Source organism: Amblyomma americanum, chromosome 9, assembly GCF_052857255.1.
Source record: "Amblyomma americanum isolate KBUSLIRL-KWMA chromosome 9, ASM5285725v1, whole genome shotgun sequence".
In the NCBI taxonomy this organism is placed as follows: domain Eukaryota; kingdom Metazoa; phylum Arthropoda; class Arachnida; order Ixodida; family Ixodidae; genus Amblyomma; species Amblyomma americanum.
Window position 1 is genome coordinate 61,333,514 of NC_135505.1, and position 14,483 is coordinate 61,347,996.

At 50.6% G+C, this 14,483-nt stretch overlaps 1 protein-coding gene across 1 annotated transcript; it reads left to right on the top strand.

Annotated features, from left to right (window-relative positions):
- The first annotated feature begins 6,911 nt into the window (after positions 1-6,911).
- On the top strand, positions 6,912-12,203 carry LOC144103373 (uncharacterized). Its single transcript, XM_077636111.1, has 5 exons — positions 6,912-7,152; positions 8,026-8,187; positions 8,357-8,549; positions 9,266-9,373; positions 9,527-12,203. Exons 1-5 carry the CDS (start codon positions 6,971-6,973, stop codon positions 10,433-10,435), a joined length of 1,554 nt encoding a protein of 517 aa, XP_077492237.1. The 5' UTR covers positions 6,912-6,970; the 3' UTR covers positions 10,436-12,203.
- Positions 12,204-14,483: the final 2,280 nt, after the last annotated feature.

Sequence of the window (14,483 nt, forward strand, 5' to 3'; positions counted from 1 at the left end):
GGCAGGCAGGCAGGCAGGCAGGCAGGCAGGCAGGCAGGCAGGCAGGCAGGCAGGCAGGCAGGCAGGCAGGCAGGCAGGCAGGCAGGCAGGCAGGCAGGCAGGCAGGCAGGCAGGCAGGCAGGCAGGCAGGCAGGCAGGCAGGCAGGCAGGCAGGCAGGCAGGCAGGCAGGCAGGCAGGCAGGCAGGCAGGCAGGCAGGCAGGCAGGCAGGCAGGCAGGCAGGCAGGCAGGCAGGCAGGCAGGCAGGCAGGCAGGCAGGCAGGCAGGCAGGCAGGCAGGCAGGCAGGCAGGCAGGCAGGCAGGCAGGCAGGCAGGCAGGCAGGCAGGCAGGCAGGCAGGCAGGCAGGCAGGCAGGCAGGCAGGCAGGCAGGCAGGCAGGCAGGCAGGCAGGCAGGCAGGCAGGCAGGCAGGCAGGCAGGCAGGCAGGCAGGCAGGCAGGCAGGCAGGCAGGCAGGCAGGCAGGCAGGCAGGCAGGCAGGCAGGCAGGCAGGCAGGCAGGCAGGCAGGCAGGCAGGCAGGCAGGCAGGCAGGCAGGCAGGCAGGCAGGCAGGCAGGCAGGCAGGCAGGCAGGCAGGCAGGCAGGCAGGCAGGCAGGCAGGCAGGCAGGCAGGCAGGCAGGCAGGCAGGCAGGCAGGCAGGCAGGCAGGCAGGCAGGCAGGCAGGCAGGCAGGCAGGCAGGCAGGCAGGCAGGCAGGCAGGCAGGCAGGCAGGCAGGCAGGCAGGCAGGCAGGCAGGCAGGCAGGCAGGCAGGCAGGCAGGCAGGCAGGCAGGCAGGCAGGCAGGCAGGCAGGCAGGCAGGCAGGCAGGCAGGCAGGCAGGCAGGCAGGCAGGCAGGCAGGCAGGCAGGCAGGCAGGCAGGCAGGCAGGCAGGCAGGCAGGCAGGCAGGCAGGCAGGCAGGCAGGCAGGCAGGCAGGCAGGCAGGCAGGCAGGCAGGCAGGCAGGCAGGCAGGCAGGCAGGCAGGCAGGCAGGCAGGCAGGCAGGCAGGCAGGCAGGCAGGCAGGCAGGCAGGCAGGCAGGCAGGCAGGCAGGCAGGCAGGCAGGCAGGCAGGCAGGCAGGCAGGCAGGCAGGCAGGCAGGCAGGCAGGCAGGCAGGCAGGCAGGCAGGCAGGCAGGCAGGCAGGCAGGCAGGCAGGCAGGCAGGCAGGCAGGCAGGCAGGCAGGCAGGCAGGCAGGCAGGCAGGCAGGCAGGCAGGCAGGCAGGCAGGCAGGCAGGCAGGCAGGCAGGCAGGCAGGCAGGCAGGCAGGCAGGCAGGCAGGCAGGCAGGCAGGCAGGCAGGCAGGCAGGCAGGCAGGCAGGCAGGCAGGCAGGCAGGCAGGCAGGCAGGCAGGCAGGCAGGCAGGCAGGCAGGCAGGCAGGCAGGCAGGCAGGCAGGCAGGCAGGCAGGCAGGCAGGCAGGCAGGCAGGCAGGCAGGCAGGCAGGCAGGCAGGCAGGCAGGCAGGCAGGCAGGCAGGCAGGCAGGCAGGCAGGCAGGCAGGCAGGCAGGCAGGCAGGCAGGCAGGCAGGCAGGCAGGCAGGCAGGCAGGCAGGCAGGCAGGCAGGCAGGCAGGCAGGCAGGCAGGCAGGCAGGCAGGCAGGCAGGCAGGCAGGCAGGCAGGCAGGCAGGCAGGCAGGCAGGCAGGCAGGCAGGCAGGCAGGCAGGCAGGCAGGCAGGCAGGCAGGCAGGCAGGCAGGCAGGCAGGCAGGCAGGCAGGCAGGCAGGCAGGCAGGCAGGCAGGCAGGCAGGCAGGCAGGCAGGCAGGCAGGCAGGCAGGCAGGCAGGCAGGCAGGCAGGCAGGCAGGCAGGCAGGCAGGCAGGCAGGCAGGCAGGCAGGCAGGCAGGCAGGCAGGCAGGCAGGCAGGCAGGCAGGCAGGCAGGCAGGCAGGCAGGCAGGCAGGCAGGCAGGCAGGCAGGCAGGCAGGCAGGCAGGCAGGCAGGCAGGCAGGCAGGCAGGCAGGCAGGCAGGCAGGCAGGCAGGCAGGCAGGCAGGCAGGCAGGCAGGCAGGCAGGCAGGCAGGCAAAGAGGAGGAGGGAAGGCAGGGATGTTAACCAGAAAGGTGTTCCGATTGGCTACCCTGCACTGGGGAAGAGGGATTAGGGGACTAAAGGGAGGAAGAGAGAAGGGAAAAAAGGCATAACACACGCACAACGCTGTCACAATTTGTCACTCAATCCAGTCGCTCTCAAGTAGGCAAGGAGTGCCTTGTATGCCTTGAGGGCAGTCGACTGCTGTGGCCACGGACCGAGGATGTTTTGCTCTGTTAATGGGCGAGGATCCTGGCGGTCCAGGGCACAACACAGTGTATGTCTTGCACTCGCAAATGCAGGGCACTCACAGAGAAGATGAGCGATGGTCTCCTCACAACCACAGCTCTCGCAGGCAGGGCTGTCGGCCATCCCCATCCGGAAAGCATAGTAATAGGTAAATGCAACACCGATCCATAAACGGCATAACAGTGTTGCGTCGCGACGTTCTAAGTTACATTGAAGACGAAGGCGCAGTTCAGGTTCCAGTGCCTTGAGGCGAAGGTTGCAAAACTCTTCCCTGTTCCACGCTGAAAGTGTGAGCTCCAGCGCCAAAGGGCGAAGCCCACACGCAGCGTCAGGTCACGATATTGGGATCCTCACTGGAAGTCCGTCGTTGTGAGCAGAACGCGCAGCCGCATCGGCCTGGTGATTACCGTTAATACCACAGTGTCCTGGCAGCCATTGAAAAATGATGTCATCACCTTTGGAAACGGTGCCGTGGTACAGTAGACGGATCTCAGCAACAAGTTGCACCTGCGACCCGCGGCGTAGCGCATCTTGCAGGGCTTGAAGGGCTGCTTTAGAGTCGGTGAAAACCGTCCAGTCATGTGGAGGTTCTTGACTGATGAACTCTACCGCAGCCCTTAAGGCTGCGAGTTCCGCACCAGTTGAAGATGTTGGATAGGTCGTCTTCACTTTCATGAAAATGTATCTGGCCGGTATCACCACCGACCCCGCAGAACTGGTCGAGTGAACGGATCCATCTGTGTAAATATGTATGCGGTGACTGTGGTAAGAATGCAGGTGATTCAATGTCAGTTGTTTGAGAGCGGGCAGTGATACACCAGCTTTCTTTGTAAAGCCAGGAATATAGAGGTGAACCCGAGGTTGATGAAGACTCCATAAGGGTGAGCACGGTCTTGACGCAGGGGTGAACTCCGATGGAAGATATGCGCGATGAGCTTCAATGACTTTGGCTAATGCAGTACGCGGCCTAATTATTGGGAGTGTTGCGAGGGGATGACAGGGAACCCGATTGAGGTGCCGAATATGTGTTCTCATGGTGTCAACAGCAATGTATGTAGTAACAGGATGTTGCCGGGCAACAAGAACAGTTGCTGCTGTTGATGCACATTTAGGCAGTCCAAGGCAGATACGGAGAGCTTGCGCTTGAACACCTTGAAGAGTCTTGATATTTGTTTTTCTAATGAAACTGAATATCGGAAGACTGTACCGCATGTAGCCCAGAAACAGGGAACGGTACAGTTGTAGCATCGAGCGCACTGATGCGCCCCAGGACTTTCCCCCGAGGAAGGAGAGGACGTGGACAATCGAAATTAGTCTCTTTCTCATGTCGCAGATATGTGGACTCCACGAGAGGTTTCTGTCGACAACACCAAGCAATCTGTGGCTTCTCTCATAAGGAATGGCTTCGCCATTGATGCGAATGGTGTAACGTGACATTATTTTGCGTGTGAACGCCACAAGTGAACACTTTTCGGTCGAAATGTTCAGGCCCTGCAAGCGAAGGTAAGATGTCAATATCGATGCCGCTTTTTGAAGTCTTGCACGAACTTGAGAACGGGTCACCCCTGATGCCCAAATACAGATGTCGTTGCATATACCGAGATCTGAGCAGATTGTGGCAATACGTCGACCAGGCCGAAAAGAGCAAAGTTGAAGAGAACTGGGCTCAGCACTCCACACTGAGGAACTCCGCTCGAATTTCGGTTTAAGGACGTTGGTCCGTCCGCAGTAAGGACAAAAAACGACCTTTCTGATAAATAGCTGCGTATCCAGCTGAACGTGCGGCCTCCGATCTCAGCAGCTTCAATTGCGTCCAAAATGGCCTGATGCGTTACGTTGTCGTACGCGCCCTTGATATCCAAAAACAATGCCACGGTCAATCTTTTCAAACTTTTGCTGTGGTGCACCGAAGGTCAACCACGTTGTCGATAGAAGAGCGGCCCCGTCGGAACCCAGACATGAAGGTTGGATAAATCTGATATCGCTCCAAGTACCATTCCACGCGTGTGAGCAGCTGGCGAGTGCAATTGGACGGTAGGATGAAAGGTCGAGCGGTGATTTCCCCGGCTTAAGAAGTGGAACCAGACGACTGGTCTTCCAATCATGAGGAACTATGCCAGCAGTCCATGACTTGTTATAAGTGTCCAAAAGAGCCCGTCGAGCTTCTTGGCCAAGGTTGGCAAGTGCGGAGTACGTCACACCATCGGGCCCTGGTGATGGTGACCTTCTACAACAAGCGAGCACAGCATCAAGTTCTTCCATGGAGAATAGTGCATCCATCCGAGAATCCCGTGAGGATGGAACATTGTTGCAGTGCAGCGTTGCGCCTGGATTCGGAGGGCCTGTTATTCTTGCGCAGAAATCTTCGGCTACCTCAACCACACTGCGCCTTTGGTGGAGCGCTACGGATTTGAACGGGTAGCGCTGTTGAGGGTACGTGCGAAGACCCCGAATTACACTCCAAACGCGTGACAAAGGCTTCCGTGGATCAACAGTTTGGCAAAATGTCCTCCCCCGTTGTGTTTGCAGTGCCTGAATTCTGCGCTGAATCTTCTTCTGTATGCGCCTAGCATCTCTTAGGTCTAGGCACGACTTTGTGCGTCGGTATCTGCGCTCTGCCCTGCGCCGTTGTGATCGCAGTCGCTACAATTCGGAGTCAAAATAGGTGTAGTCAGCAACAGGGTTTAAGGGGCAGGTGGCGTGTTCCATGGCCTCCTTAATTTTTTGTTCAAGACCGGTAGAGGAGCCCTCTGTGCAAGCTGCCTCCATAAGTAATTTAAAAACTGTCCAGTCAATGCGCTGCCTACGCGTGGCTGGGGAAAATGTGGATGGCCGTGTTATAGTATTGCAAGGGGGTGAGCATAGAAGCGAATGCCGGAACGGGTCACCGACATGCCCTAACGAGGGCGCGGGAAGAGCGACCCGTAAAACGACAGTACACGTTGCTGGCGGGAGTCAGACTGGCCCCTCTCCTTGAAAAGCGGGGGAGCGTTTATTATCTTTTCCCTTTGCCCCGTGCAGCTGGGTGCCGCTGAGAAGGCGCCTGCGGTGTCCTTGGCGTCTGCTGCCTTGGAGAATCGTCACACCCCTCCCTTTGTTGTGAAGCCTGCTGCACGGTACTGGGGACGAGCCGTGTCTTGTTACGCCTCTACAGTCCGTAGTAGATAACAGGCTTCCGGAACCGGGTAGACCGGCGGAGCTGGGGGTGCAAAGGTGCCGCACTTGACTGCTGTTGCCGCGCCGAAGCTGTTGTAGACGGCTCGGTGCATAATGAGCAGCGAGGTGGGGACAGCTGTTCCGTGTCCGTTGTCGCTGCTAGTGCAGGAGGAGGCTCCTCGTCTTTGAGAGAACGCCGGGCGTCCTTCGCGGTCGCACGTGGTCCGCGTGCCTTTTCCACAGCGTTCCGTCTTCGAGTTCTATTTAATGCGACGAAGAACTTGTGGGATGGCGAACCGTTCCGGCAATCCAAGCTGGGCCTGGTCGGAAGTTCCTAACAAAGACGGCCTCGCCGGGCGAAGGCAAACAGCTTTTGCATGCATTACTGTCGCAGCGCATCTTTTGCTTCAATTGCTTGAACTCCGCATGCGCCCTTAGGCCGGGGTGCATTCGCTGAATGGGCGTTTGCAGCTGCCTGCCCATGAGGAGCTCAGCGGGAGGGGACCCAGTAAACGCGTGCGGCGTTGTTCTGTAGGAAAGCAGGATCCTGTCGATGTTTGTTTGGAAATCTCCAGGCACCGCCTTCTTGAGTTTTCCCTTAATTGTTTGCACGGCTGTCACATTTATTAAGGAGCCTAAATTGAATTTTAAAGGAAAATGGTGTGAAGAAGACGACGCGAATTAACCGAAGAATACAGAAGAGAAAGAGAAGCAGACGGTGACGTGGAGAGAGATGATTGGTGGAGAAGAGAAGAAGACGACGACAAGGCTTACGTGGACTAACACCGAGGCTATAAAAGGGCGAGCGAGAGCGAGGCACAGGGGGAACAGCAGAGAAGCGGAGGCTCCGGCGGGTCAGGGACACTTTGGCTGGAAGAGAGCGACGTCGGCTACTGCTCCGGTGAGCTCGCGTTCTAAGACATCGCATCGTGGACTTCCTGCCGTGCCTGAGCCCGTTACCGGGAGTCAACGGAGGACGCTACCACCTGCTACGGCCAGGGGTGTCTCCAGCGCTGTTCCCATCCATCCGGGTGGTGCCCCCAACGCCAACAACACCGGCATCTCCACGGGCGCTTGGACCTGGAGCTTGTACGACGCAGCCAGCGACGCCAGCCCAAGCACGTAGAACACCGCCAGCGACGCCAGCCCAAGCACGGCGAACGCCGCCTCGACGCCGCCTACGGGATCCATACAACGCCGCAGCCACACCGAACCAACCGTGAGCATGAACGCCGACCACGAATAGTAGAACGCTGTTGCACGTGGGTGATGAAAATGCCTCGTAACCGGATATTCGCAAAATTGCCGGGGTCTTCGGTTCACAAATCACAAGAATAGGGAAGTGATTCTCGTAGACGTAGTGCCGTAAATCGGAAATCCGGGTCTGGAGTCCACGAGCATTCTATGGGGCTCCCAAGCTCAAGTTTGACGGCGCGACAGCAGCGCCGCTTCGGCGCGAGGCGAAGTTGTAGGGAGTGCCGCGCCTAGGAAAACCAAGCGCAGCGGCGCGTTTAACAGTGCTAAACGCGCATCTCGCGTGATATTATTGCAGTTTTTGCAATGGCATCAGCTTCTTCGTGTTCACGGAAACCTCGAAGCCATTACTGTTGTGTTGTGGAGTGCCATAACAGTCTGCACAACACGAAGAACCGGGAACCGCCGGTGAAATTTTACCGCTTCCCTGGCAAGTGGTACGAGAAAGAGAGGTGCCAAGCGTGGATCTCAGCAGTCCGCAGAATCAAGTAAGTGTTTCCTTTGCGGTAGTATGAGCTTAATTCGTATCGCGAAGCAATACTAGCGATCCCAGTCATACCTGTGAGGCTAACTAGCGCGAAGACTGGCTTAACCCGCTACCGATGCGCACGGCAGTTGAATGTGTGGATGGGCACTTATGTTTATCGCGCACTTGAAGGCAGCGCGCGTCTTTAGCAGGTAGATTGTAATAAGTATGACAGTTCCGCATAATTTGCAGGCTAGGGAGTTTAGTGGGTTTTTGATCCAATCTAGATTAGCAGCGTGACAGGACGAAACACCGAACGAAAAGAGACGCTTGTATCGCTTCTCGTGTTTTTCGCGGTGCTTTTCGAAATGGCACTAAGATACTTGACAGCTTTCATTTCGGCTGTAGTTAGTGACAGGTCATGAAGGCACCGGATTGTTGGCTTCGCCCGGTAAGTGTGTCGTGATAAGCGAATTCACCGTCATCAGCTGATTTATGAGGGAGGGCAGTGGTAGGGCGGCCGCTTTTTAAGGACAGGTAGAACAACTATCCGTTATTAATCTCCTGAACAGCTTTTGCCAAGGCTACTTTTTGTTTAGTGTTGCTATGGCACGCTACTTTTGAGCTAGATATTAATATTATGCTCACTTATGGGCTACAGCTCCTGACAGGCACTTTGATCAATGACATTTAATGCGGAGGCTCAGCGTCTTTGTTTTAGGATTGAATAGTTTTTTTTTTGCACTGTGATTTTTTTCCAGTAATAAATATTACTACATTCTGCTGTTACATTAGAAAATGCAGTAAAGCACAGAGTACAGCTTTAACAATTTCTTTATGATTTTCTTGGCTTATGCCTGGTGTCTCGCTACACTACGTACTGTTCTTTATGCAGTCCCGACGGCACCACATGGGAGCCAAATGCTTCATCAAGAATTTGCAGCGACCACTTCGTGGGCAACTCTAAGAGTGGTATCAGTCACCATCCTTCGTATGTGCCCAGCATCTTCCCTTCAGTCTACAGGAAAAAAATGCCAAACCAAGAGAGGGCAATAAGGTATGTAAAATGCCTTAAAAGTATGTATACCTGAATGTACGAGTGGCACAGACAATTCATAAAGAGTGGTAAGATGCATAGGTATCCTATCAAGATATTTTGCAAAGCATGTATTCATTCAGCTTTCAGAGGATGGCAGTCATAGTTTTTTTTTGTTTATACAACACAGGTGGCTGAAGCGTTTTAAACAAGCAACATCATCACCTGAGGAGGATGGCGTATCATGGCAGCAGCAGAAAGTGGCGGTCAATGATTCCACTCCTACATATGCTGCTGATTCGGCGAACTCCATGGATGACCTGCAGCTTGCGTGTATGAACAGCACTGCAGCTGAAGCTCCCCTCCCTACACATGCTGATGTTGTAAGTACATCTTTAATTGCAGACACTTCAGTGTATCCAGAGAGTACCTTCGCAACATTTTAGGGCATTTTCACTATCACCTTCAGTTATAGAAGCTATAACAAAGATAATGACATTCAAGCAGGTTTTGTTTTTGAGCTGCTAGACAAAACCTGCTGAACGTGGAAATTCTTTCTACTTGTGTGATGAATGGGGCTGGGGCAGCAGCCTCTGCTGCTCACTCTGCTGAAGTGTGGCTCTAAATGCTTGTTTGCATACATAAATGATATGTTGTTTGGTGTTTAGGAATAAACGAAATAAAGGTAATGCAGGCAATATGCTACCATAACAGGAATAAACCTTGCGACTCATTATCAGGTATTCACATGTACCATGACAGCCGTGCTGCTTTGAAATGAAGTAATTTCAAAACTTTTTTAAAACACATGCACCTACCTATTGTCCAAATACAATGCAATCCAATGTGTTGCAACTGCTTGTAAGGAAAATGTGTGCCTTAGGGGAAGGGGAAAGCTGCGATTCGTGTAAATTTATATTTACCTAATTTGTAAGTTTTTGTGTTCATAAAGAAATTGTAACTACTGCAGTCTGTGAGATTTTCACCGTAGATTAAAAAGCCCTTGCGATGTGGCACTTTGTCTGGGGTTAAAATCGTACAGGGAAGCATCGACATAATTGTGCTTGAAGATTATACACCTATAAATTTATTCTTTTAGGACTGCCAAACAGCACCCTCTTCTTCAGGAAGGCTGACCCTGCTTCTGTGTGTGACCAATGGGAGTGAAGCATCCACCCAGGTGTCTCACACAGAACTGACAGACCAGGTTTGGCTGATCTTTATTTGTAGTTCAGTTCTAGACACCTGTGTTCTAATGCAGTGCATTAGTCATTTTTATTAATTACTTACCTTTAAAATGTTCCATTTAAGTAGATGTCTTTTCAGCTTGGTTTTTAAATACTCATTTTCATCCTTGAAGGTGACCCTGACAGATGGATCGTGGAAGAGAAGCTGTGGGTTTTCTGGATTTTCTTCTCTTAAAGACAACGAAGAAGCACTGCGAGACCTGTGTGGAGTCACACTGCCGGTTTTCTGCCTCTTACTAAACTTGATGCCCCGTTCTAGGTACAGAAGAAGTGATATGGCAGCTGAGGACAAACTGTGCTTGTTTCTTACAAAGCTTCGGCTCGGGATTGCCTATGCTGCGCTGGCAGTCATGTTTAATGTAACAGCAACGACAGTATCAAATGTGTTTGTGAAGACTTTAGACATTCTTAGTGTGGCCTTGCAAAAGTGGATTTTTGTACCTCCACGAGAGTTGATTAGCCTGTCTATGCCACCGCCATTCAAGGAACACTACCCTAATTGTGCTTTCATAATTGACTGCACGGAAGTACGAACTGAAACACCATCTAATCCTGAATGTCAGTATGTGATGTATTCAAACTACAAGAGCGGCTACACTATAAAATTTCTTGTTGGGATCATACCAAATGGAATGATCGCATTTGTGTCTAATGTGTATGGTGGGCGTCAGACGGATTCTTTTATAACTCAAGATTCTGGGTTCTTGGAACTCGTGAAGCCAGGTGATTTAGTCCTTAGTGACAAAGGGTTTCCTGGCATAAGAACTACTGTTGAGGGGAAAGGTGCGGTCTTACTTATGCCTCCTTTTAATGTAGGAGGTGGTCAACTGTCTCAGGAAGCCATGGAAAAAACTTATGAAATCGCATCCGTTCGCATTCATGTTGAGAGGGTTATTCAGAGACTAAAAATCTACCGCATTCTGAGCAACAAAATTCCTCTCAAGTTGATGCCACACATGAACAAAGTAGTTTCTGTGTGTGCTGCTCTTGTTAATATGCAGCCACCAATCATCAAGAAATAAGGCTGGTGTGTTCACCGCAACTATCATCATCGGTCCAATATGCCAACTGCAGGATAAAGGCCTCTCCCGTATCCCTCCACTTATGCCAGCTGCGGCTGCCTTAACCCCACAAGCTTCCTGATGTCATATCCCAACCTGGATGTGTTGCACCTGCTATGTTTACTTTCTCTTGGAGTCCAGCCTGTTACCCTTAGAGACCATAAGCTAGCCCCTTTACTAATCAATGCCTTGCTGCCCATGCCCATTTTCTCTTCATCTCAAGTGAGGTGTTAGTAACTTGTGTTTGCTCCTTAACCCTCCCCACTCTCACGCTGTGCAAGCGACATGATGGGCACACTTAGTTCACGCTCAAGACCTGAATTCAGTTTTACTTCTCTAAGTTTTGATATGTGTTGCAGGCATCATTACTATATCACTAAATGCATGTCCGCTTACCTGGTATAGTTGGGAAGGGAATCACTGGTTTCATGCTGATAAGTTGTTCCCTTTGCTTTGTCTACTGGCACGATATTTGAATGCTTTGCGCTTGAATTATATTTTATGGTATTTTCTGGCTCAGTGCTTTAATAAATCCAGCCTCCTTCAAAAGGCTCCAGGCTTTTGCCTTTCTGACCTTAGTGTCGAAGATCTTAAGCAGTTCTTCATTGTTTCAAAGTCGGTGGCTCAGCCTTGAATCAATAACAAATGAGCAGACCTTCACTGCCGTATCGACTTCAAACCTGGAAATCTTTTTCGAAAGCGTATGCACTGTGCTTAAATACAAGAATTCAAATGAATTGCGTACTAGCCTAAACCACTTTTAAAAGGCCAGTGGATAGTGAAAAAGATTTTCTTGTGTTCACATATTAGTTGTATTTGTTATTCTACTGCTATTTTTAATTATTTGCAAATAATTGTATTACGTTCCTTATGTGTTTTACTCATTTATGCATTTCACGTATTTGTATCATGCACTGGCACCTCTTCTTTGTACCTTTGGCACAACCAGCAAGTGCATTGTCGTGTGTGCAACAATAATGAACGAATGCACTATGCCACTATTGCAATGCTAAGCTCTGCAGTGCTAGCGTATTATTTTTCTGACTGCTGTCCTCTTTCACGTGTGCCATGCCAATGACAGAAGATTTTTTGCAATGTTACCTGATGGGATGTTTTTGCAGATTTATGCACAGCTTGTGCATAGTGGCACTACCATTGTGTGGTATTTTATGTCAACATATTGATTGTTGTTTTTGTTGTTCTATTGCTGTTTTTAATTATTTCCAAATATTTGTATTTCTTAGATTCCTTATGTGTATTACTAATTGATGCATTTCACGCATTTGTGTCATGCACTGGCACCTCTTCTTTGTACCTTTGGCACAACCAGTAAGTGCACTGTCATCTGTGTGCAAAGAAAATGAACAAATGCACTGTGTCACTGTGGCAATGCTAAGCTCTGTAGTGCTTGAATATGTTTTTTTCTGAGTGCTGTTCTGTTTCACTTGTGCCATGCCAATGACAGATTTTTTTGCAATGATACCTGATGGGATGTTTTTGCAGTGGCACTACCGCCCTTGTGTGATATTTTATGTTAACATTTTGGGTTGTGGTATTTGTTGCCTGCCGTTTTTAATTTTTGCAGATAACTGCAATAAATACATTCCTTATGTGTATTTTACTCATTTTGTGTAAAGAGCATTGTTTCTATGACATAACGCATTTATAAATCTGGAAGAAAGGCTTTATGTTTGGTCTTAAGTATGGTGAAATGATATAGTGTACCCAATAGAGCTGCAAAAAGTAAACCTTTATTTCTGAAAACATGAGTACAATTAGTATCACTGGTTACACAACCAAGTCACTCAAATAAGTTATTGTCGCTGTTCAGCATTTCACTATACATACATAAATACTCCTAAAAATATGAAGATGTAAAACTGCCATGATTACTTGTGCTGTGTAAGAATGCAGTAACAATATTTAAGGACTAGAAGATGGAGTGAAAATATTGCACTTAAAACAGAAAGCTTGATTTGTTGGCGTACTGAGCGCCGACTTACAAGAACCCTCTTTGCGTGTGAGTGGAAACAAAATAAATTATACTAAGGTCTAGATAAGGTTTGGGATGAGAAATTTGAAATAAAAGTATTCCATCTTCGGGATGAGCTCAGTCAAAAATGCTTCATCCCTCTTTACTGCTACAATCACAGATTGCTGAGGAGTGAAAGCATAGAGTAGTGCCTTATTTAAATTCAAAACATACAGCTGTACCTGGATTTGGGTGTAGTATTGGTGGCTAGACCTAAGCTCAATTCGGTCGTTTCGGAATTCCAGATAGGGCAATTTTATAGACCTTTCCTCATAGTTGATGAATGGCGTATCTTTATATTTAAATGGGCACTTTATCTCCACGAGGACTGTCTCATTCTCAAGCTTCACAAGTCCATCAGGGCTACAACACAGCCATGGCTGCTCAGGCAGCACTACCAACCCTGTCTGGAGAGGGAAGGAATTAAAAATAATTTTGTGAAATAATAGGTTCTTCGCAAGGCAGAAGCACATATTATGCGCATTAGAAAAGCAAACAAACAAAATCGCACCTGAAATATGTGTGCCTCAAGCCGCCGCCCCAGCTCCTCTCGTGCTCTGGCTTCTGTGTTGATACCTGTTGAATATTCCAGTTTTCCATTTAATTCATCCACATGTCAATCACTTGATTTCAATGAACCTCATTTGTGCTTCAACTTTGCCTTCGACACATCTCATATTTAACTTGAGAGCATGCCATTTTCACCAGCTTTGCTTCATAATTGCAAGATAGAAGTTAGATCTGACCGTAACACATAGCAGCGTTCTTGAATGAGCGGGCAGTCCTCAGTTGCTCAGCAGCTTTCCTGTAGCCATCTTCATCGCTTTTGGTGCGCACACAATGTGCTTTGGTGCTGCTAATCCGATACCTGCGTTCCTGAAGCCACCTGCATGTTTTAAACGAATGGTTTAAAATCAGCTGAAAGATTGCCTTCACTACCATTATAACTTACCGTGGACACTTTGCTTGGCCTTGTGTTAGGACAGACAGTTTACAGGGACTGCAAGAGAGGACCACGTCGGTTTGGTACTTAGCAGCCTCTAAGCTATTTATCTCTATTGCAAGGTCCCTGCGCATGATTGTTTTTTTTTGTTGCACTGTTGTCGACAGCTTTCAGGCAGTGGTACACAGGCCGCCGTGCTGTTAATTTCAGCAGGTCTTCCAAAATTTCTTCATCTGCCACCTTCGAAGCTTGATCTACAATTTTGTTAAGCACGTCCTGGCACACCAATTTTTCCGCATTCATTTGTCCCATTTCCAAAATTTCCTTCATCGAACTCATTATGTCTGGGTAGTTCAGTAGAATGGACGGAGATGCAGCCTTTGTGTTGGCCGAATTGCTCTCTTGACCTGTTATGCAAAAGGGACATAGACAAACATCCATGAGGTTACACATGTTCTGAACAGAGAAGTGCAACTTAATTTTAGTATAAATACAAGCTGTTTGGACATTCAGCGCAGCAAGATGCTAAATTGCAAGGCTTTAACGTTCCTGTTTGCTTCATATGCGAAGAGAAGCATGCGCACACAACTGAAAGTGTAGGAAATAACCTTAGACAAAATGCAATAGTGCTGAGACTCACTGGGAAAGAATGCCATCAAGTCGTGGTTCCGTGGCCTCTGGGGTTTCATGCTCGGTTTGCCCCACTGTTGAGGCTGGCTGGTGCAGGAAGCTTCCTCGTATCGCTTGATGTAAAAGCACACCGCGGCGGCATGCTTGCACTGCGCTGCAATTCCCGCTTTACAAGTGCAGCGGCCGTCCTTTATGTGAAGCTCCTGCTTTGCATGAATTGACCAAGTTAGCTGTGGTGAAAAAAAAAGAAAGTGCCGCTTAAATTCACGCAGTCAACACTGTGACTGGATCACTCTTCGCAAGTCGAAAACAGCCTTCAGTCACACTGTGACTCGTCCGCAGAAAATGATCACGCGAATTAAGCAATGTTTTGAGCTGCCTCCCCTACGCGACGACTCGGTGAT

What these genes read in the sequence shown, in the direction of transcription:
- LOC144103373 (XM_077636111.1), top strand. Translation starts at nt 6,971, where the DNA reads ATGGCATCAGCTTCTTCGTGTTCACGGAAACCTCGAAGCCATTACTGT. An exon ending in TCCCTACACATGCTGATGTT is followed by an intron (nt 8,550 to 9,265) that starts GTAAGTACATCT and finishes TTATTCTTTTAG; the next exon opens with GACTGCCAAACAGCACCCTC. An exon ending in ACACAGAACTGACAGACCAG is followed by an intron (nt 9,374 to 9,526) that starts GTTTGGCTGATC and finishes TCATCCTTGAAG; the next exon opens with GTGACCCTGACAGATGGATC.